Source organism: Dicentrarchus labrax, unplaced genomic scaffold (genome assembly GCF_905237075.1).
Source record: "Dicentrarchus labrax unplaced genomic scaffold, dlabrax2021, whole genome shotgun sequence".
NCBI classification, from domain to species: domain Eukaryota; kingdom Metazoa; phylum Chordata; class Actinopteri; family Moronidae; genus Dicentrarchus; species Dicentrarchus labrax.
The window spans coordinates 27,602,304-27,622,481 of NW_026136713.1; the positions used below are offsets into that span (position 1 = coordinate 27,602,304).

General features: G+C 42.3%; 2 protein-coding genes across 5 annotated transcripts in view; one reads left to right on the plus strand and one right to left on the minus strand.

The window, feature by feature from the left end:
• The first annotated feature begins 221 nt into the window (after positions 1-221).
• On the plus strand, positions 222-14,008 carry elp1 (elongator acetyltransferase complex subunit 1). Of its 3 annotated transcripts, none has more exons than XM_051418892.1 (36): positions 222-333; positions 1,147-1,346; positions 1,631-1,783; positions 1,910-1,991; positions 2,127-2,207; positions 2,340-2,425; positions 2,544-2,734; positions 2,853-2,976; positions 3,082-3,175; positions 3,725-3,955; positions 4,040-4,210; positions 4,503-4,581; positions 4,749-4,904; positions 5,048-5,154; positions 5,524-5,627; positions 5,723-5,776; positions 5,870-5,975; positions 6,581-6,696; positions 6,800-6,873; positions 7,060-7,138; positions 7,421-7,500; positions 7,602-7,739; positions 8,693-8,778; positions 8,912-9,060; positions 9,683-9,806; positions 10,087-10,184; positions 10,713-10,914; positions 11,048-11,109; positions 11,289-11,351; positions 11,499-11,559; positions 11,737-11,850; positions 12,151-12,250; positions 12,377-12,504; positions 12,763-12,914; positions 13,235-13,313; positions 13,857-14,008. In XM_051418892.1, the coding sequence occupies exons 2-36, from the start codon at positions 1,197-1,199 to the stop codon at positions 13,922-13,924; spliced, it is 3,942 nt and encodes a 1,313-aa protein (XP_051274852.1). In that variant the 5' UTR covers positions 222-333; positions 1,147-1,196; the 3' UTR covers positions 13,925-14,008. The 3 variants fall into 3 exon arrangements, with proteins under 3 accessions (XP_051274852.1, XP_051274853.1, XP_051274854.1); XM_051418893.1 differs by having other exon boundaries at positions 1,158-1,346; XM_051418894.1 differs by having other exon boundaries at positions 235-333; positions 1,181-1,346.
• Positions 14,009-14,890: 882 nt separating this feature from the next.
• Positions 14,891-20,178, minus strand: part of LOC127373998 (probable carboxypeptidase X1) — a 30,720-nt gene continuing 25,432 nt past the window's right edge. For both annotated transcript variants that reach the window (XM_051418895.1, XM_051418896.1), the window contains 7 exons: positions 18,500-18,696; positions 18,235-18,414; positions 16,885-17,082; positions 16,672-16,768; positions 16,425-16,564; positions 16,025-16,127; positions 14,891-15,645 (listed from right to left, as the gene is read on the minus strand). In XM_051418895.1, coding sequence (XP_051274855.1) covers positions 15,338-15,645; positions 16,025-16,127; positions 16,425-16,564; positions 16,672-16,768; positions 16,885-17,082; positions 18,235-18,414; positions 18,500-18,696 — 1,223 coding nt within the window. In that variant the 3' untranslated portion in view covers positions 14,891-15,337. The remainder of the gene's footprint in view (positions 15,646-16,024; positions 16,128-16,424; positions 16,565-16,671; positions 16,769-16,884; positions 17,083-18,234; positions 18,415-18,499; positions 18,697-20,178) is intronic.

Sequence of the window (20,178 nt, forward strand, 5' to 3'; positions counted from 1 at the left end):
TAACTCCTGAAGATACCTCGGGTCTAACTCCTCTCTTACTTTCTTACTGTCTAAGTATGTACAGTTGTGATACAGCCAAGTAAAAAGAGGAAATAACGTTTGTTGTTCTTTCTGACACATTTCATTTTGTGGATATAATATTATTTCAAGATACAGCCCAGTTATTCCATGGCTGTATGTTTACTCCAGGACGCCAGGGGGCGCCACACCGTCTCCTCATGTAACTGCGACAGAGGTGAAAGGTTGTGAGTCTGACAGCGCCACATGCATGATGTTGTGTTGTTGATGCTGGACATTTAAAAAGCTTTTACCGCTTCAAGCTGTTTCTTCTCGGTGGGTTTTTACACTTTTCTTCCTGTTTTTGTGACGTTTCGAAGCTGTCATTTCCCGTTTGGTTAATTGAATTAGTGCAGCTCAATATCAGGTCGCTGCTTCTAGTTTAAATGTAAGCTAGCTCATTCAGTTCCATTTTCGGACACCCTGTAGTTAACTTAAGTCTTTCCTAAAGCCCGTAACAGACTGGTTATCTACACTGTAAAGTACTTCTGAAGCTGCACCGTCATTGTCGGATAATGTCAACTGTCTGACTTTCGGCGGAGTGATACAACGGTACTGATGCCTTCAGGGAACCGTCGAAGCTGTTCACTAATGTAATAAGGGAGTTGCATCCAGGTTGTGGGTTAAAATGGAAAAGTGTGTTACAGGGCTGTGTCCGATAATGAGAGAAGTCCAGAGCTACGAAGGAAAGCAGATAGTCTTTCGCATTTGTGACTCTGTGGACAACGCATTCTGCTTTACTTGAACAATTAGAGACAATTGAATGAATTTAATTTCCTCAAACAGCAACAGACAGATCCAGGGGAGACGTTATGTGAACAGGGCTGTGCAATAGATGTATCTGATGATACTATTTTTAAAGAATTTGTCATGTTGCTTTTAAATGATATTTCACACCAGGAAAACTGGAAAGTAACCCTCCATAGATACAATTGGTCAAGCAGATAGAGGCCTTCACTGTTCATGTCAGACAGCAACAAATGTAATAGTGTGACAGTTTAAATAACACAAATCAATCACAGGAAGATTTCTGGTGTTTTATTTGCAGTATTGCTGTTGTACTGATGTACCACTCAGATATATTATTAGGTGTTTTGCAGGCTCAGGCTCGGTGTGTTGTCAGTCTGTCCTGAGGTAAAATGCGGAACTTGAAGCTGCTGAAGAGCCTACGGAGCTCGGAGCTGCAGGGTCCAGGCTCCCCGCAGTGTTTCGCTGTGCGGGCTGACACCGGCTCGCTGCTGGTCGCTTCTCACTACTCCATCACAGAGTATGACCCCCGAACTGGCCAGGTGAGCTGGTGATGACACACTGTACATGTCTCTTTGCCCCCGCAGGAGACGGGGTTTCTCAGTACTGGCTGATGAGAGCAAAAATTGTGCTTTTTATTCCATTTAAAAATCACTATAGCTCTGTTTCATCATTTGTTTTAGCTGTACCTCATTAAGGATAGTAATGTGTTCAGAGATGTGTCTAAATTAGAATTTAAAAAAAGGAAAGAGTCGTCGTTATAAACTACATTTGAAGTTGAAAGTTGGTTGACTCACCATTAACTTTCCTCCATTCTGCTCTGCAGGTGGTCACTGAGGCCTCGCTGACAGCTGAGGGTTTCCTCCCGGAGGATGGCAGCGGAGTGGTGGTCGGCCTCCAGGATCTGGCTGAACTCGAGTCGGCATGTTTGGCCACGGCTGGTGGCGACGTCGTCCTCTTCAACCTCAACACCTGCCAGGTTAGCAGCACAGAGGCGCTGGAAAGTTAAGAGTTAGTTTTAGGCTAAGGTCAGGATAACGGGGCGAGGGAATGCATTATGTCAGTGAGGGTTCCTCACTGTCATGTGTGTGTTCATGTCCCACAGTTGGAGTGCTTTGGCAGTGTGGACAGCGGCCTGACCTCCATGAGTTGGAGTCCTGATGAAGAGCTTGTTGTTCTCACTACTGGTCAGTATGTTATATTAATGTCAAAAACGCACGCTATACAAATATAAACATTTTTAGTTTTAAATCAAAAGCTTCCACCTCAAGTCAGACAGACAGAGCTGTCGGTTTCTAAACACTAATAATTTGTGCTCACAGGTCAGGAAACGATTATCATGATGACCAAAGACTTTGAGCCGATCACTGAGGTCGGAATCCACCAGGATGACTTTGGTGAAGGTACGGTGGCTTCAAATAGTGCCCGACCTGAGGGTCAGGACTCACAGAGGTGCACGAGATTCAATGGTTCATGGAATGTGGAAATATTTGTAATATAGCTGAATGATCTATTGTATATTATGTGTTTTACAGGGAAGTTCATCACTGTGGGTTGGGGAAAAAAGGAGACTCAGTTCCACGGCTCAGAGGGGAAACAGGCAGCACAGAGGAAGGTCCAGGTGAGTGTTCAGCTGCAGGAGAATCATAGCCTCAAAGCAAACACACATGTATCAAAATGTTGAAAATGAGTGAAAAATGTGTTTTTATATGAGAATATTTGGTATGATGTACCCACAGGAGGTGCAGCCGGCTGCAGTCTGGGACGACCGCAGGCCGAGGGTGACGTGGCGAGGTGATGGTCAGCTGTTTGCCGTCAGTGCCATATGTCTTCAGACCGGGGCCAGGAAGGTCCGCGTCTGGAACAGAGAGGGTGTCCTGCAGGCCACCAGCGAGCCCATCAACGGCCTGGAGCAGGCGCTCTGCTGGAAGTGAGACTGCTACCAAAGCAATTTTCCCCTTCTCTAGTTCATTAAAAAATAATTCTGTCAACTGTAGCTTTCGACCACTGTACAAATGTCTGAAAGAAACCCTCTTCTGGTGTTTCAGACCCTCAGGCAGCCTGATAGCAAGCACTCAGCGTCACCCCAACAAACACAGTGTGGTTTTCATGGAGAAGAATGGACTGCTGCATGGAGACTTCACCCTCCCATTCAGCAAAGACCAGTCCAAGGTACATTCAGCCATTAGACATTAATATCCAATAATGAATAATAATAGGGATATTTATTTTTCATAACCAATACAAAACACTTTGATTGATGTGTGTGTGTTTCAGGTGAAGGATCTGCTGTGGAACAGTGACTCCACTATTTTAGCAGTTTGGTTGGAGGACATGTCTGCTGGAGAAGACAAACAAGTCAACACTTACAGTGAGTTTCCCTCCCTCAGGCCTATCAGTGGCATAAAATCTGTGCCAATCCATCATTCCTCCTCTGATGTTTACATGACATGCAGTTTATTCTGTGTCATCAGGATGTGGAGGAAGATGTTTCCATGGCTTGCTTATAGAACTTTGTAGTTATGTTACTGTAAAGGCTAAAGATAACACTCTACATTACAGGATTCAGCCCCCTAAAATCTGTCTGTCACTATGCTGTATGTATTAACCCTTTAAAGTTTGCAAAAAGATTGTGTTTGAGCTGATCTTTTTTTTTAACCAAATTATTGTCTTTCATTGATTGGAATTTGGAGTATTTGGTTCAGGAGAAGCAGAAGGAAATTAAAAAAGCAGGAAATGAAATGTGTGAAACATTTGGTCTGACTGAATTTAATAAATAAATTATTCAGGGTTGCTCCCTGGAATACCGGGAAAATTAGATACTAGTTTTACTAGTTTAACTAGGAACTGATCTAATTTCTAGACCTGCTCTATTTTTAAACGTTAAGTCATCTTAAATGTCTCCATGCTGTCTCTGCAGTCCAGCTGTGGATGGTGGGGAACTACCACTGGTATCTGAAGCAGAGTCTGGACTTTGGCAGAGACTCTCAGAAGGCTCCGGCCTGTGTCTGCTGGGACCCTGAGCGCCCCTTAAGGCTCCACGTGATGACCCGCAGCTGGACCAGCATCACCTACGACTGGGGCTATACCACCGAGAGGAGCCCCGGGCTGGACGCAGCCGACAACGCCAACGTGGCTGTGATTGATGGAGGTGAGAGCCAATGAGACGAGAGAACGTTTGCACAACAGTAGGATGATTCCAACATGACGTTAATATTTATTTAAACCACCTCAGATAAAATCCTGGTGACTACCTTCAGACAGTGTGTGGTTCCTCCTCCCATGTGTTCGTTTGAGCTGCAGCTGGCCTCACCAGTCAACCAGGTGACCTTCCTCTGCCAGCCTCAGAGGACCAATCAGCTGGCAGCGTTGACGTCTGACGGACAGATCTCCGTCTACAGCCAAGGTGGGTTATACAATGTTTCCCTTAAACTATTAGAAGGAATGTGAGTCAAATCAAGTGCACTGAATGTTATTGAATCCCTCCCCTGATTTTCTTCTTCTGATAACAATGTGAGTAAACCCAGACTCACTACAGGAAACAACATCAATAGTACCCAAGGGGTCTTGGGAAGAAGGAGACATTTTGCATTTTTCTCTTCGTGTTTTAAATTGGCACAAAGACTAATGTGTATCTGTTTGTTCTGTTTGTAAATATTAATTTGATTATTGTTCTGTTTACCCTCCGATCCGTCCAGATTCAGGAAAACAGGCTGACAAACCAGCAAATGGGTTCGGCACTGTGTCTCGTCCCCTGGTCCTCCAGAAAACCCTCAGGTACTGCAGAATCCAGCAGTTCTGCTTCTAGTGCTACATGAAGTATGTTGCTGGTATTTAGCGCGCAGGCTCAAGATGCTTGCAGTCTGTTTAATGTCTGTTGTTTTTTCATAGTTTACTGCCATTTCTCCAATATTCCCTCTGATTTTCCTGCTGTCTTCCTGCAGAGTGACGGTTCTCCAGGAGGAGCCTCTGGCCCTGCGGCAGCTGCTGTGGCTGGAGGACGAGCTGTTTGTGGGCGTGAGCTGCGGTCTGCTACCGACCTCTTCCACCATCCTGATGCTCCGCTCATCTCAAGATGCTGACGACACACTCACCGTCAGGTCAGCAGGGCTGAACTGAAAACACTGCAGTCTCCATGAGCCTAGTCATTGTCCTGTTAAGCTCACAAATAAACTGAATTGCATTGAATCCATCAAATAGAATTTTTCTGCAGCCTTGTCAAGATTGTGTTTTTATGTTTCAGGTCTGAGACAGAAGTGGACGGTGTTGTGGTCAGCATGGTTCACTGCTCCCAGACTGGCACTGTGGCACTACAGCTGGAGGATGGACAGATCAGGAAGCTGCTCTGGGGTCAGTCAAGAACACTCATCTTCTGCGGCTGAATTATGCGTTCTGATAAGTGATGTTTTGTTGGAAATCTATGAATTAAAGATGTTTTATTTGATAATCCAAAAGCACACTGTGCAGCACACAGATAGTCCGGAGGCCCTGACTGTCAGACTGTCAGATAAGATGCTTTCTTCCGGCTGAAGTACCATTGAGCCTGGTAGAGTCATGCTCTGTAACAGGGCATTCACAGTCATTAAATGAACTGAAGATTTAACCTCATACATTTTGTCTGTTAGCAGGAAAAGTACGGAGTAAAATATTCTGTAAAAAATCATGTAAAAAGCATTACTTTACAGAAAAAAATCTGTTATTTTTTACATTTCTGTGTAGACTGTCCTAAACCGTCTGTGGAGGATTGGCGAGACTCCAGCGGATGTAGCATCAACTTCCCTGTCCCCTGCGTTCAGACAGCCCTCTGCAGCATCAGTGGGGAGGTAAACACACATACCTACAATTACCTGACTAACTATAAGTCAGTTCTTCTGTACAAGCCTAAAGGTTTCTCTTTGCTTTGCCTTTATGTCTTCAGGAATGTCTACTGGGCCTGACGGACAGATCCCACCTGTACGCTGGAGACACAGAGGTATGCTGGCAACTTAATTTTACCTGTTCAATACATGCATCACGAGACGGGGTTCATGGGAAATGTGTTCATTTACGTCTGCTTCTTTCTCAGCTGGCCTCCAATATTTCCTCCTTCGCCGTCTGCAACGACTTCCTCCTCATCACCACACACTCCCACACCTGCCGCTGCCTCCAGCTGAGCATGCTCAGTGTCAAAGGTCACACACACACACACACACACACACACACACACACACAGAACAGTACTCAGTTTGTATCTGTTCAAAATGCTAAATATGTAATAAGCCCATTCACTGATATTCACAGTTGATGTCATTTAGCTCAGATTGAATCCAGTTTCATATTTTTAATTTAGTGAAAGTGTATGAACTATGAGTGGCAATAGTTAAATTGTAAATATGATTTGCTATTTTAATTTCAAGTTAAAACAAATGTCCAATAATTATGTTTACTGCCATAAAGAGATCATATGCCCAGTCATATGGGACAACTAATTGTGCAAAGAGATATTTTTTACCTCCGTTCCAGGGTCAGTGTCAGTGTCAACTCATAGGTCCATATCCGTGTAAATAATAAGCTTATTTCTTCAGTTATTGCTTCCAAAGAGGTTAAGTGTCTTTGGGGCACAGTAGCTGCTCACATTTTTACAACAGCTTTGTTGTGTGCTGGCCTCTGGTTGGCTGCTCTTACAGGTAGTGTGCTGTCTGTCTGTGATCTTCCGTCCTTCTGAAATGAGCAGTGAGGTTGGCGTTGTTGGTAGATGTTACGGTACAGCTGATGTGAATGACCTTTGACCCCACAGGGCTGCAGGCGGCTTTGGCCTCAGATGGAGGTCAGAATGACGAGACTCTGCGGCGGGTAGAGAGAGGATCCAGGATCGTCACCGTGGTCCCACAAGACACTAGAGTGATTCTACAGGTCAGTTTAAAACACACACACACACACACACACACACACACACTTTCTATTATTCATTTAGATGTGTGTGTTCTCTGATATATTTTGGTGTGTTTGTGTCCAGATGCCTCGTGGGAACCTGGAGACTGTTCATCATCGAGCTCTGCTGTTGGCTCAGCTCAGGAAGTGGTTAGACAGGTGAGTTTGATATTATCCATCACATCACTTTTGAATCTTGATGACTTAACACTCCTCTCAGATCAACATTGATCTTAATTTAACTTTATCTTACTTAAAAAAACCATCAGCCTCATACTTAAAGACTAGAAGCTGAGAGAGAGGAAAAGTGTGACGATTGCACCATGTTTTCTTTGTTATCATCAGTTTGAGGTTCAGAGATGCCTTTGAGTGTATGAGGAAGCTGAGGATCAACCTGAACTTCATTTACGATCACAACCCAAAGGTGCGTAAAAGGTTTAACATGTAGTTTTGTGGAATTGCATCTTTTATTTTGTCCAGAGCAGATTATTGCATGTTTCTTGTCCACGGTTTAACAAGAGAACACTGATTTTGAATAACAAGATTTGCAGATTTTTGTAATTTGGCTCATTAAAAGGTGGGATTCAAACAATTTCGACTGTTCCTGTCACTGACCTTGACCTGTTCTAGATTATGACAAGGCTTTGCATAAAGATTAAAGCATTAAAGCATTAAAACAAACACTGACGTCCATGTCTTCCCACAGATCTTTCTGGAGAACATAGAGACCGTCATCACACAACTCAACTCCATCAACCACATTAACCTCTTCCTCACTGAGCTCAAGTAAGGCTCTTTAGATCTGCCGCAGTAGATTTTCAGTTAAAGAAAAACAACTCTTGCTTTAACTCGTACATTCTGCCAATGGTTTTGTCTTTGGTACCCAGGGAGGAGGATACCACGAGCAGCATGTACCCCCGTCCTGAGAGCAGCCCGGTCCAGATCCAGCCTGTTCCTGGGCAGAAGAAGGTGGATGTAGTGTGTGATGCTTTACGGAGCACCATGGAATCAATGGATCCAAACAGGTCAGTAATACTGAAATTATTTCATAAATGTTTGCTTAGAATGTTGAAGTCTTGGTAAACATAGTAACACTGGATAACCTTTTAATCAATTCTGGAAAATAATTCTACAACCAAAAAGCTGAAAACACATCTATGGAGGAAATATGATTCAGAGGTGTAGACTTGAGACCTGAGACATGTACCTTTCTGCTGTGAGACTTGACTTACTTGAGACTTGAAGGTAAAAAAGCTGAGGGGACTTGACATTGTGAACCATGAATATTGACAAATGCAGTGTTGTGCATAGTTTTGGAGCTCCGCCAAACTGTCATTAATGATTAATAATGTAACCAGAAGGCATGCAACCATAACCTTGCGTACAGTTGCTGCTGCTGCTGGCACCAGCATAAAATAGAGAAAACTCCAAGTTCAGGTGAGACAAATTATTCTTTCCTTATGAAATGATTTCGTCCAAACACATGACTGAGTAGTTTTCCCTCCTCTCTAGCTTATTGCTGATGCACAAATCATTTACTTATGTGCTAGTTCCTGCTTTGAAGATCTCCTTTTAATAATATATATATATATATATATATATATATATAATAATATATATATATATATATATATATATATATATATATATATATAATTTATTATATATTTTTTTTTTTTATTGTATTTTTTTAATATTTTAATTTGTCTATTGTATTCATTATTTTTAGACAAGGTGTTGTCCTCACACCACCTGCATTGTAAATTCCATACTAAACACAAATGGGCAAACTTCCTTTTTGACTCACAAATCACGTCTCAAAATTTGAGACAAGACTCAAAGACTTCAGACTTGACTTGGACTTGGTTTAAAAGACTTAAAAACAGCTCTGCAGTGATGAGGCCACAAATGTGCTGGCAATATAACGGTAGACAGAACGTTAGTGGGATATAAACTGATCATGTTGTCAACCGTCCAGGTTCTTTCTGCCCATACTGACGGCTCATGTGAAGAAAACGGTTCCAGAGCTGGAGATCGCTCTGCAGAAAGTCCACGAGCTTCGAGGTGAGAGCACTGACTGACTTCTCTCTCTCTGTTGCACACACACACACGCACACGCACACACACACACACACACAGACAGAGTAGCAGATGATTTCTTAGGTCCTCATTGTGTCCTGTGTGTGTATTTGTCCAGTGAACCCTCCTGAAGCTCCCGGCGCTGTAAGCGCTGAAGAGGCGTTGAAGTACCTCCTCTTCCTCGTTAACGTGAACGACCTGTACGATCACTCTCTGGGAACGTACGACTTTGATCTCGTGCTCATGGTGGCCGAGAAATCTCAGAAGGTACAAGAGGGAAGAGAAATCTCTTCATTATCTTGTTTTACTTGACTCAACAGAAGGCTGATTCAAACTGCTTTACAGCACAAATTAAGACATAAACCTAAAGTGGCACTGCATATCAAACCTAATCACTTATGTTAATGAGGCAGGAAGCCCTCATTTCTATTCACATGCCACCTGTGATATTAATGACCTCAGTATTTTAATGCATCAAGGAAACAGTTTGTCCTCATTAATATGCAGATTTATGCACCAAAACCCCACAGGAGGAGTAAAAATAAAACGAGAGGCAGTCAAGGCCAGATATCACACAGATTTACTCATTAATATGTTAACCTACACCACCAAGTGCTCCAAAATCTGATTAGATCATCAGCGCTGACAGGAGGAAACGTTTCTGTAATGTATAAGTTGGAGTTTAGTTGGAGACCTGGAAATGTTGTTGTGTGAGAAAAGCCGTGACGTAAACTGACAGATAAAGTTTACTCCTGAAAGAAGCGTGTATAGAATCAGTGCAGCATTAAACTGGTGAAAGATGTGCAGCATGTGAAGAGAAAAAAGACGTAATCAGTTTGAATGAACTACAAATTGTGTATGATTTAACTTTTACCCACAATCCCTGCAGGACCCCAAAGAGTACCTTCCTTTCTTAAACATGCTGAAGAGCCTGGAGCCAAACTACCAGCGCTACACCATCGACAAGCACCTGAAACGCTACAGGAAGGCCCTGCATCACCTCAGCAAGTGTGGTCAGTGTAAATGTGTCTGTCAGCTCCGCCCACTCTACTGCCGCTCATAAAGAATGGATCTGTGTACCTCAGGATTACTGCCAAATGGATCACAGTTACCCTGCATACATGATTTATGAAAGAAAATATTCCTGGCTAACATGAGAAAGTTTGGCAATCATCACATAAACCAACTTGGAACACAGATATTTTGCTTTGCGTACAGCTACTGCAGAGTCTGGATGAGCTGTTTTAAATACGAGGTGACTGCGAGCTAATGTCTGCTGTGCTTGGTGTTCAGGAGAGGAACATTTCCTGGAAGCTTTGCAGCTTGTGAAGGAGCAGAAACTCTACAGTGAAGCTCTGCGACTGTACACAACAGACAGTCCTCACTACAAGGTACACACACACACACACACACACACACACACACACACACACACACACACACACACACACACACACCACACACACACAGGAGAAGCTACTCAAGCTGATGGCCACTATCTGAATGCCATATATTTACTCTAATTAATCACTTCTGTTTTCATAAACCTTTGCTGTTATCATCATGTTGAAGTTGTCATTGCCATTTTCAACCGTGTCTTTATTTAGAAACACTTTTTGCATTCTTTTACCAATCACAGTCATTTTGCTACATCTGCCAACACCAGTTGGTTGAGTTTAGCTGATTATATATTTGTCTTTTTCCTGTTTTCAAATCACTTGCTTTTTTAAACATCGTCCTTTATATGGATGTAAACAATGCTGGATTTAAAATACTTAAAACACTGGTGCAAATGTTTTATGAGGAAGGAAACACACAGTTGTGCTACCTCAACGATACACACTCTGGATGTAAACATAGGGCACCTTTTAAGTAATAAACCCCTGTTTGACCCCTAAACCTTGACCTTTGAACTTTAGGCTCTGAGCTGTGCTTATGCCCAGCACCTGGTGGAGCAACAACAGGCAGAGCAGGCTGGCCTGTTGCTATGGCGATGCAGAGAACCAGCCGGTGCCCTTCAAGCGTTCGCTAGCAGCTCCAGCTGGAGAAACGCCATCTGTGTGGCGCAGCAAATCCCGCTACCGCCAGACCAGTTGGCTCTGCTGGCCAGAGACCTGGCAGGTAACCATGACAACAGGTAGAGGGACTGAAAGATGCAGGTTGACAGACAGACAGACAGACAGACAGGTTAGCCGGTAGAATTCCATCAGGGTGTGATTGCATGTAAATCCTAAAATGTTTAATTTCTTTCTAGAGAAGCTGACCGAACAGCGACGGTACTCAGAAGCTGCTCTGCTGTTGGACCAGTACGCCAAAGTAAGATCCTCTGCAGTTAGAAGCTGCTGGACAAAAAAAATACAGCAACAAAAATGAATGTGTAATGATTCAGTGAAGTTGGATTCTATTGTGAAAATGTTCAAAAACTCAGCAGCAAGAGACCACGTCTGTCGCTGCTTGCTGAGGCTGAAAGCTCTGCATTTTTCTGTTCCCAATAGGACTGTGAGGAAGCCATCCTGGCTCTGATCACTGGTGCAGTCTGGGAGGAGGCGCTTCGATTGGTCAGTAAAAGTATTTTTTTATTTTTTTACTGTTATTCATTTATTGTAGACATTTTCATTTTTTTAAATGTGAAAAGCCTTAACATCAAGTTGAAGCACTCCTCTTATGTGACTTACTGAGGCTGATGTTTCCTCTGTCTGCTTCAGATTTACATGCACAACAGACAGGACATCACTGAAACCAACCTCAAACCTGCCCTGTTGGACGGTAATGATAATTCAGTCTCATGCTAACTACCCAGTTGTTCTTCCACTGTTTATTCCCAAACAGACCATAAATAAAAGAAGGGGTTCAATAGAGACTAAACAAAAACAGTTTGCCTTGTAATAATGTGTTGTTGAGTGGTTGTTCAGTTATTGATGTTGTCATGTTGTCTCGTGTCAGCTGTCAGCACTCAGACCGCCTTCCTGGAGGCTCAAGTAGCAACGTTCACACGGCACAGGGCCCGCCTGGCTGTGGTTCGAGAGCAGAAAGAGAAGGCCAGACTGGACATGCTGGGTGAGAATATGTCAGAATGGACAGAACAGACAGTATCTGAGCCAACATGGTGGATCTGAATGGTTTGGGCTGTTATGTTGACTCTTAAAGTCTTACTTTTTCCATTATAGTAATAATTGTTCACCTGCTGGAGGCCTAAGAGGAAGTTAATTTCACTAAGAAATAATTGAAGAAATTAAGGAAAAAGGTCATATTACCACCACAATATGGCTCTCACTTTCAGAAAAGCAAAATGAGGAGGAGTGAAAGAATTAAGCAATAAATTAATTATAAAACAATAACCTCTGTCCTCTCCATCAGATGAGGATTGTCCAGACTGCCCTGATGCCGAGCTGTACTCTGAAGCCAGCAGTGTGATGACCGGCTCCAAATACTCCCACAGTAACTCCCGCATCTCCTCGTAAGACCAAACGCACGCACGCACCTTAAAAACAGATTCTCCTGGATTTCCGCAGTGTGACGTGCAGCCCATGTGATAAATAACTTCATTTTGGTCGCTGGTTTAATGTTTCGGCTCCGCCTGCAGGAGATCATCAAAGAATCGCCGCAAAGCAGAGCGGAAGAAGCTGAGTCTGAAGGAAGGAAGCCCGATGGAGGACCGAGCGCTGATGTACGCTCTGGGCGAGATCATCACCACCGTGGACAAGATGAGGGGTACAGACACAAACACTCTTCATCACTTATAGCTGGTTTAGATTTTGAATAACTTTAATAATGTTGAGACGTCTCTGTTCAAAAGTTTCCACCGAGGTTGCAAGATTTAGTTGTGAAAATGACAACAGTTCTGTAATGAAAGAGCAGTAAAAGGGTAGGAAGCAGCCAGGGATGGTGGGAAATGTGTTCTTATTCTGCAGGAGCATTCAAAATCCACCTGAACCATTTTGTTCTCCTTATTCCTCCCCCCCCCTGCAGAGGAAGTGCACAACCTGCTGAAGGCCCTGGTGCTCTTCCAGTTTGACAAACAGGCGGAGAAGCTGCAGCTGGCCTACGAGGAGGCTCTGCAGACGATGGAGGCAGCGGTTCCTGAGGTGTGGCCCGAAGGCCTGCAGAACAGTCAGGCTCCGGTAAATACAATACAGCCAAATTTTAATACTCACACTTATATATACGCTTGTTTTACTCTGGTTTTAGGACTGTTGCTGTGAGTGGTTCAATAGTACAATTAAAAAAAGACATGATCCCATATATAGGATTAAAACTTTTTATAACCCTAAGAGTAATAATATTGTGCACAAGCTTAGAAGCACCTGTGCCCACATTCATTCTGTGAATTTGTGTGTGAGAAAGGAGAATACAGTCTTGTTTATTTCATTTTAGATTTTTGGATATTCTTTCCACTGTTGTGTATTTGTAATTTAACTGGGCTGTCATTTTTGCTTTTCAGCTCACAGGGCCAAACACGACTGCAAACAGCATCATGGCTTCTTTCCAGCAGCAGCAGAGACCTGCAGCCTCACAGCAAGGTCAGCTGAATGTGTAGTCTTAATCAGTCCTTCCAGAAAAATGCGGAGTTTTTTGTGATTGTTGTGGGCAAAAATCCTTGATTATGCGGCACAAGATGCGATGGAGTATGCGGGATATGTATGCAATTTTATGCGATGAAATTGCGGGAACTTGCAAAAACTGCGGCTTCATTGCGGGGTTTGCAGCTTTTCGATGACGTTCACGTCGCGTAATTACGTCACTTCATAACGTTCCCATGGCAACAGGGGAAAATGGCTGCTCTTGTGTGAAGTAAACGCAACATTTTTCAACTTTCTGCTAAGATATGTGACTTTTTTGCAACGAGAAGGCGGGATTATTAAATCATGCAAGCCCTGCGTATTTTGCGCGGAAATCGGCAATTTATGTGGCGAAAGTGCGGCGTATTTGAAAAAGTAAATATGCGACTTGTTTTTTTTTTTTTTTTGGGACTGTTAAATGAATGCTTGTCATCCCATTCTAACAGCATAAACTCAGAAATGATGATGACATAATTTCCTCTTTTCTCATTTCTTTCTTTGTAGCTGCCGAGGTCCTGGCGCCACCCAAGATGAGAAACGGGGTCAAGTGGAAGCTAACTGTTGTAACATGAATTAGTTTTAGTTTTTATTTTTTTAACTGTAAAGTCAAATGGTAATTATCTAACAAATAAAGATTCAATTAACGTCTCCTCAAATGTGTTCATTCTCTGTGGAGTTCAGATGCTTAACTACTTGATATGACTAGAATTTACAGTAGAGTTTGGTGTCAGGAAATGTTTTAAATGATTTTTACCAGGTTAACACCCACCAGAGAACAGGAAGTCCAGACAACTTTCATCCCATAAACAGATACACTAGTGTTAATATTTTAGATTCAGTTTACTGATGCAAACTAATTCATTATATTCATTATATTTTTCTACTGTGAAAAAAGCATAATAATAAAGTAATATGACACCAAGCTTTCTTTCTCTATTGACTTTATATGGAGATACTTTAAAATACTTTTCTAACTGCAGGAGGTTGGGGTTGTGGCTTTTATAAAACAAGTACATACTAACCTTACATACTGTTTTTATTGATACTTTTTGGATTAGCTTCATGTGAAATCCATATTCAGTACTGTTCCCTTTGCTGGATTCTGTTTTAGTTGAGGAAGCAATGTCTTTATGTTTTTAATAATTATAAAACTTTAAACAGAACAGTATTTTCTTTTATTCATACAAAATGTGTAACTTGCTTTTAAACTTCAGAACATGTCCAACATTCAGTACTGTGTGGACAGAAAATGACATCTTTTGTTGTGTTCCTGCACAGTGGATTTAAATAGGAACAGTGACAGCGAGTGTAATGTGCTGCCTAATTTGAAGGTGCTGTCATTGAGATTCTGTTAACAGTATAGAAAGTGCAGCGCTGTCATATTCCTGCTGTGTTGCATAAAAAAGGAACAGTTCCTGCATTGTCAGCCTCATAGTCCTCGCTCATCTTACAATCTGGCAAGCCACCACAGCACTGTGCACATTTTTTCCATATATAAATAAAGAAATTGTTTTCAGTAAACAGGCTGGTGAGGCCTCTTGTGGATCAACTGTTTTTTTTATTGAACTTGTGACCTTCAGCCTGAAACATGGTAAATACATTAAATGTGACTTTTAACAGAAACCATAAATGGTCTTTAGAAAGGAGCTGTTCCTTCAGTGGCTCTGCTGCTCCACAGCAGTGAAAGTGTTCAGCTCCTGTGTGTGTGTGTGTGTGTGTGTGTGTGTGTGTTGTGTGTGTGTGTCTGTGTGTGTGTGTGTGTGTGTGTGTGTGTGTGTGTGTGTGTGTGTGTGTGTGTGTGTGTGTGTGTGTGTGTGTGTGTGTTGTCTGCTGTCTGTCTGTCTGTCTGACCAGGTGTAAAACGAGGAGCATGGTGCCTCGTTGTTTTGTCCTTCATAAAGAAGAGAAGGGACATGAATCCAGTGAAGACGTCTCTGAACCAAGTCCTGCTTTGTTCTCGTATGATCTTTTGTCATGTTACGTAATCACACCCTCTTCGCCCTTTTGGCAGCAGCAGCAGCACGCCGTTGGTTCATGGCCTTGGTGGTGACCCGGAGCTTACGCAGACGTAGCTGTCGCAGCCGCAGCTGCAGGTCCTTGGGGATTTTCCCCCCCTTCGCCAGGATCTCTTTTAGCCTTTGCTTGGGCATCTTGGTGAGGCGGAAGTCGCAGATTGTGGGGTAGTGGTCGTACATGACCTGGCAGGTGCGGGAGGAGGGGTAGTAGCCCTCCGCGCTGGCCGTCACACGGTACTCGCCGGGATTCAGCAGTCGCCAGTAGTCGCCATCAGCAACTGAAAAAGGAGAAGAAGTTAACAGTGAGAAGTGACACTAAGATATGATGAAAACTATTTAAATAGAAGACTTAAATTACATGGTGGAAGTACATCCCCACATCCAAAGCACTTTATTCAGCTTATTATATATATAGCTTATTATTATATTACTACAACACATACAAGAAAGAGTGACAAACTTAAAATTTAAAGTGACAAATCCACAGTGTCACAAGGGCTATGATGTTACAGGGACTGTGGTAAATATAAAGGCAGATCCCACGGTTACTGTATATCACAATATACTGAATCGTAACTCATGTATCGTGATATGTATGGTCTCGCCAGATTCTTGCCAATACACAGCCCTAATCTGATGTGAGGTGTAAGACTGTACCTGATCGAATATGATGATCAATGTCATCAACTTTAATGATGGCATCTGCAATGCCAGCCTCTGTGTCTTTGTCACGAACCACACCCTTAATTCCTCGGTGGACCTTAAAATTAGAGGGAAATTACCATTTTATTGATGCTGTAGATAAAAAACAGCAATGCACTGTAACAAGCAACAGAGATATTCTAACTTTCACTACCAGATGTGAAACCTCCTCTACCTCCTTTTATCTGAGGAAAGGATTTCACTTGAATAAGAATATTTTAAAATTAAAGGAAGAAGAAAAATAATTAGAAGGATATTAAAGTAGAGCAGGGAAAATGAGGAAAAAAAGATTTAGGAGGAAAGGAAAAAGAGAAATGATCAACATCTTAGCAGAACTCAACCAAAGCAGCCAGACCTGCTCCATGTAGATCAGCAGGGATTCTCTGTTGTTCTCCCACTCCATGGGAAGCTCACTGGCGTGAGGAAATTTATCACAGGACAACTCCACCGTCACCTCGAAACAGTTGGTGTGCAGGTAGCTGAAATCATTCATACCTAAACAGAAAGAAAAATAAACTTTAAATTGATACTTTTAGTTTAGTTTTCCGTACTGTACTTAGTTACATTCATTCCACCACTGCACACCAAACACACGTTCTTACTTCCTGGTACGTTGTGCCAGTCGGCCCCGTTGATGATGTTGTTGTATCTGAGGAAGTCCTTGTTGTGGCATGGCCGCCGGTCTGGGTTGGACATCACCTGGTTACATAAGATACAGGGACATGTTAGGTGGTGCAGTCACCTTCCTAATAATGTTTGTGTTAAAAGTGAGTGCAGGAAGTGACAGGAGATGGAGGGGGGGGGGCGGGGTTAACCTGATTGGTGCTGGCGTACGCTGTGGACAACCAGCGGAAGAAGCTCTCGTCAGAAGTGGGCGTGTGCTCGCGAGGTGCCCAGTCCCGGGTCATGTCATACGGATAGGTGACCACTAGCTCTCCACCATGGAGGTTGGCACTAAGGACAAATGGGATGTCCTGCATCCAGTTGATGACAGCTCGGGTCTCTGACGCCACCTAAAGGTAGTGAATGAGGTTCAGTCAGTTTATACACATTATTACAGTTACACTTTTGAAGTTTTAGATGTTTATCTGATTTTTATCACAGCAGACCAGGAAAGAGCAGAAGACCCACAGAGATAGCCTCTGTTCTACTGGCTTCAGTCACACAATGTATTTTCTCATAGAGTTTATTTTATTGGCCATAATGTGTCCGGTGAGTATCTACCACTGTGTAACCACTGTGCTTTAGAGTTAACTCTGAGCATCATGTTAACAAAGCATTCAATAACAGCACAGTCCACACAGTTAGCCACAGATGTGCTGTCAAAGCCTCATGGAGGTGCAGTGACATTACACATGTGGTCCAAACTCATATCACAGAATAGCAGAACATGTATGTATTATACTTATATTAAATATATAGCTGAACCCTGCAAGGGCCTTGAAGGGAATTCATTCCTTTGGAATATTGCATATTTTTGTTGTTGTTCAATGTTTTTTATGCAACATTTTTGCCATTGCATTATGTGTTTTATCATTATCATGAATTTATCATTTTTGATACCTCGATGGTTGAAGTAAACATCAGGCTTCAACACAACTTTCCATAACAATTCTACAACTCAACAACTCTCATAGCACATGTTTTTGTTTGTGGAAAAATGAGATGTGAAGAAGAGAAAAAAAACAGATGCAGGACATTGTTAAAGAAACATTTGTAAAGGAAAGGATGACTTTCTGTCTGAGAGCTAGAGGAGCAAACTTCTTTAGAAAATGTGAGTAATAGATTATCTATTCAACAGAGGAAGAGGACGCTCCCTTCCTGTGATTTTCTTTGGAGAATAATAAACATTTGACATTTGCTGGTATGTCCCCCACACTGAAAACTTATTTTTCTGTTCTTCCTGGTTAACTTCCTTTATGATTTTACAAAATGTGAAAGACCTTTAAATAAAAAGTTTTTAAAAATAAAAATACATCATAAAGGAGAAAAGAGAAAAAAAAAACTAGTGCAGTACATGAATCCATTCATCCTGGGGACAATGTCAGCCACAGTGTCTTTTCTGATTTAAAACTAAAGAGTTATTATAATATTAATATTGCAGAGATGATGAAGATGCTGATTTTGAACAAATGACACAAAGTGTGTGTCCACAGAAAACTTACGAAGGCTTCCTCGGAGGTGTACTGCTCAGGGATGGGGAAGTAGTGGTTGATGAGCTTGGACCGGTCTGTCTCCAGCTCGATGGCGGTCCACATCACTGAGTTGAGGTCAGCGAAGTTGTGGTTCATGTCGATACCTTCATAGCTGTAACGTCCCAGGGCCCAGCCTGACAGTTCTGAACCCTGTGGGGGACAGGAAGTGGGACTCATGTCAGCAGCCATCATGGAGAGCACAACACAATCTTGGACTGAATGCATTTCCAGGCACCTTTTTAAAGGCCATCTCATATCCGTCAGGGTTCATGGAGGGCAGGAGGTGGATGCGAGTCTCTTTGACCAGGTGGACGATGCGCTGGTCTCCCCGTTTGTACTCTTGGCAGATGTACTGCATCAGATTGAGCAGGAGCTCTCGGCCCAGCACCTCGTTCCCATGCATCCCTGCAACGTATCTGAACTCTGGTTCTCCTGCAGGGGGCGCCATAACACAGACACAGAAATGGAGTTAAAAGCACTGATTCATTACACTATGTGACAAAAGTCCAAACTAAGAAAGAGCAAGACTCCAACAGGCAAATCAAATATCTTTTTTGAGGAAGCAGCCATTCCCAGATATTAATCATGTGTGCATGCAGTGTTTGTATTTGTTACTTTTACATAATAGAAATCATCCACATGCACATATATTAAGAGAGCATCAAGAGTCCTCAAAAAGTTTGAATACTCCTACGCGATCTGTGCTTTCAAAATCCCTCCTGCATAGATGAAGCTCTTTCACTGACCCCACTGAAAAGACCTGGATCTGTTTCCTGTTTGGTCTGGGGTACTGACAGGCGCCTCTGAAATCTCACACATCCTCCTCACAACTGTTTATGAGGAGGAGTTTCAGCTCACACTGGACACTGAGATTAGTTTCACACGGTGGTTCTGAGAGTTGGCTGATCTGGGTTTGTCCCGACTCTCTTGCATATAACAATCAGAATGTGCATACATACAATGATATAGTTTTAATTGACATGGTCTGTGCAGTGTTCATATTCAAAGCACAACATCTTTTTCAATGTTTGAGAAGCCTCTAAGCCAGGTTTACGGCTCTTTTTTTGCAATTTAGGTAAAAAAAATAAACATTTTCTTGATATTTTTCTTGATTTACTTGGAGTTTACTTCAATAACTGGAGCTGGAAACGCTACTGAAGATCCTGAATCAGTGTTTTGGTTGGGCCAGAAAAAACCGCTAAACTTTGAAAAGATTCTTTTAGATTCAACTTTTAGATTTAGTCTGTATGTGGCACAAATCTGCTATTCACACTTTGCTGTAAGTAGCAAACTTTAACTCCTTGACACACGTGGACTCTAGTTTGTGTTGTGGCATGGAGACTTTAGGGGTGACAGAAATATATGCTGATTTAATTGCAAAATCAATATTTGCCCCCAAATAAAGATAATTCAACTCAAAAATATTCCATTATTGTGGCACTTAAGTAAAGCATAGAATAGAAATATCTACGGGTGGCATTAGAAATCAATAAATTGTTTTAGTCTAAATGTCTCTCTAATTCCTTTTTTTTACACATTATTTTTAGAGTTAATCTGAAATAATTTGTTAAATCAGACAGCATTTGAAACCGAACTGGGCTGGCAGCTGGGTGGCCAGGCATTTTTTAGGGGAGGGCAGCGTGTCTCGAGCAGCAAACAACAGTATTTTCTTCTGATTCCTGTGGTTTTGTCACATTTACATATCTTTCTAATCTCTATGTAGACATATTGAGATACAAAATAAAGTGGCCCAGCCAAGACAGCAGCATCAAAAGTAACATAAAAAGCTTTAGTCAGACACAACCCACACAGAGAAAACAACATTCACACATAACTGTGAAACAGGGAAGGGGCAGAGGAGAATCTTTGACTACTTTGAACACAGTTTGCGTGTGCCAGCTGTAACCACTGAGA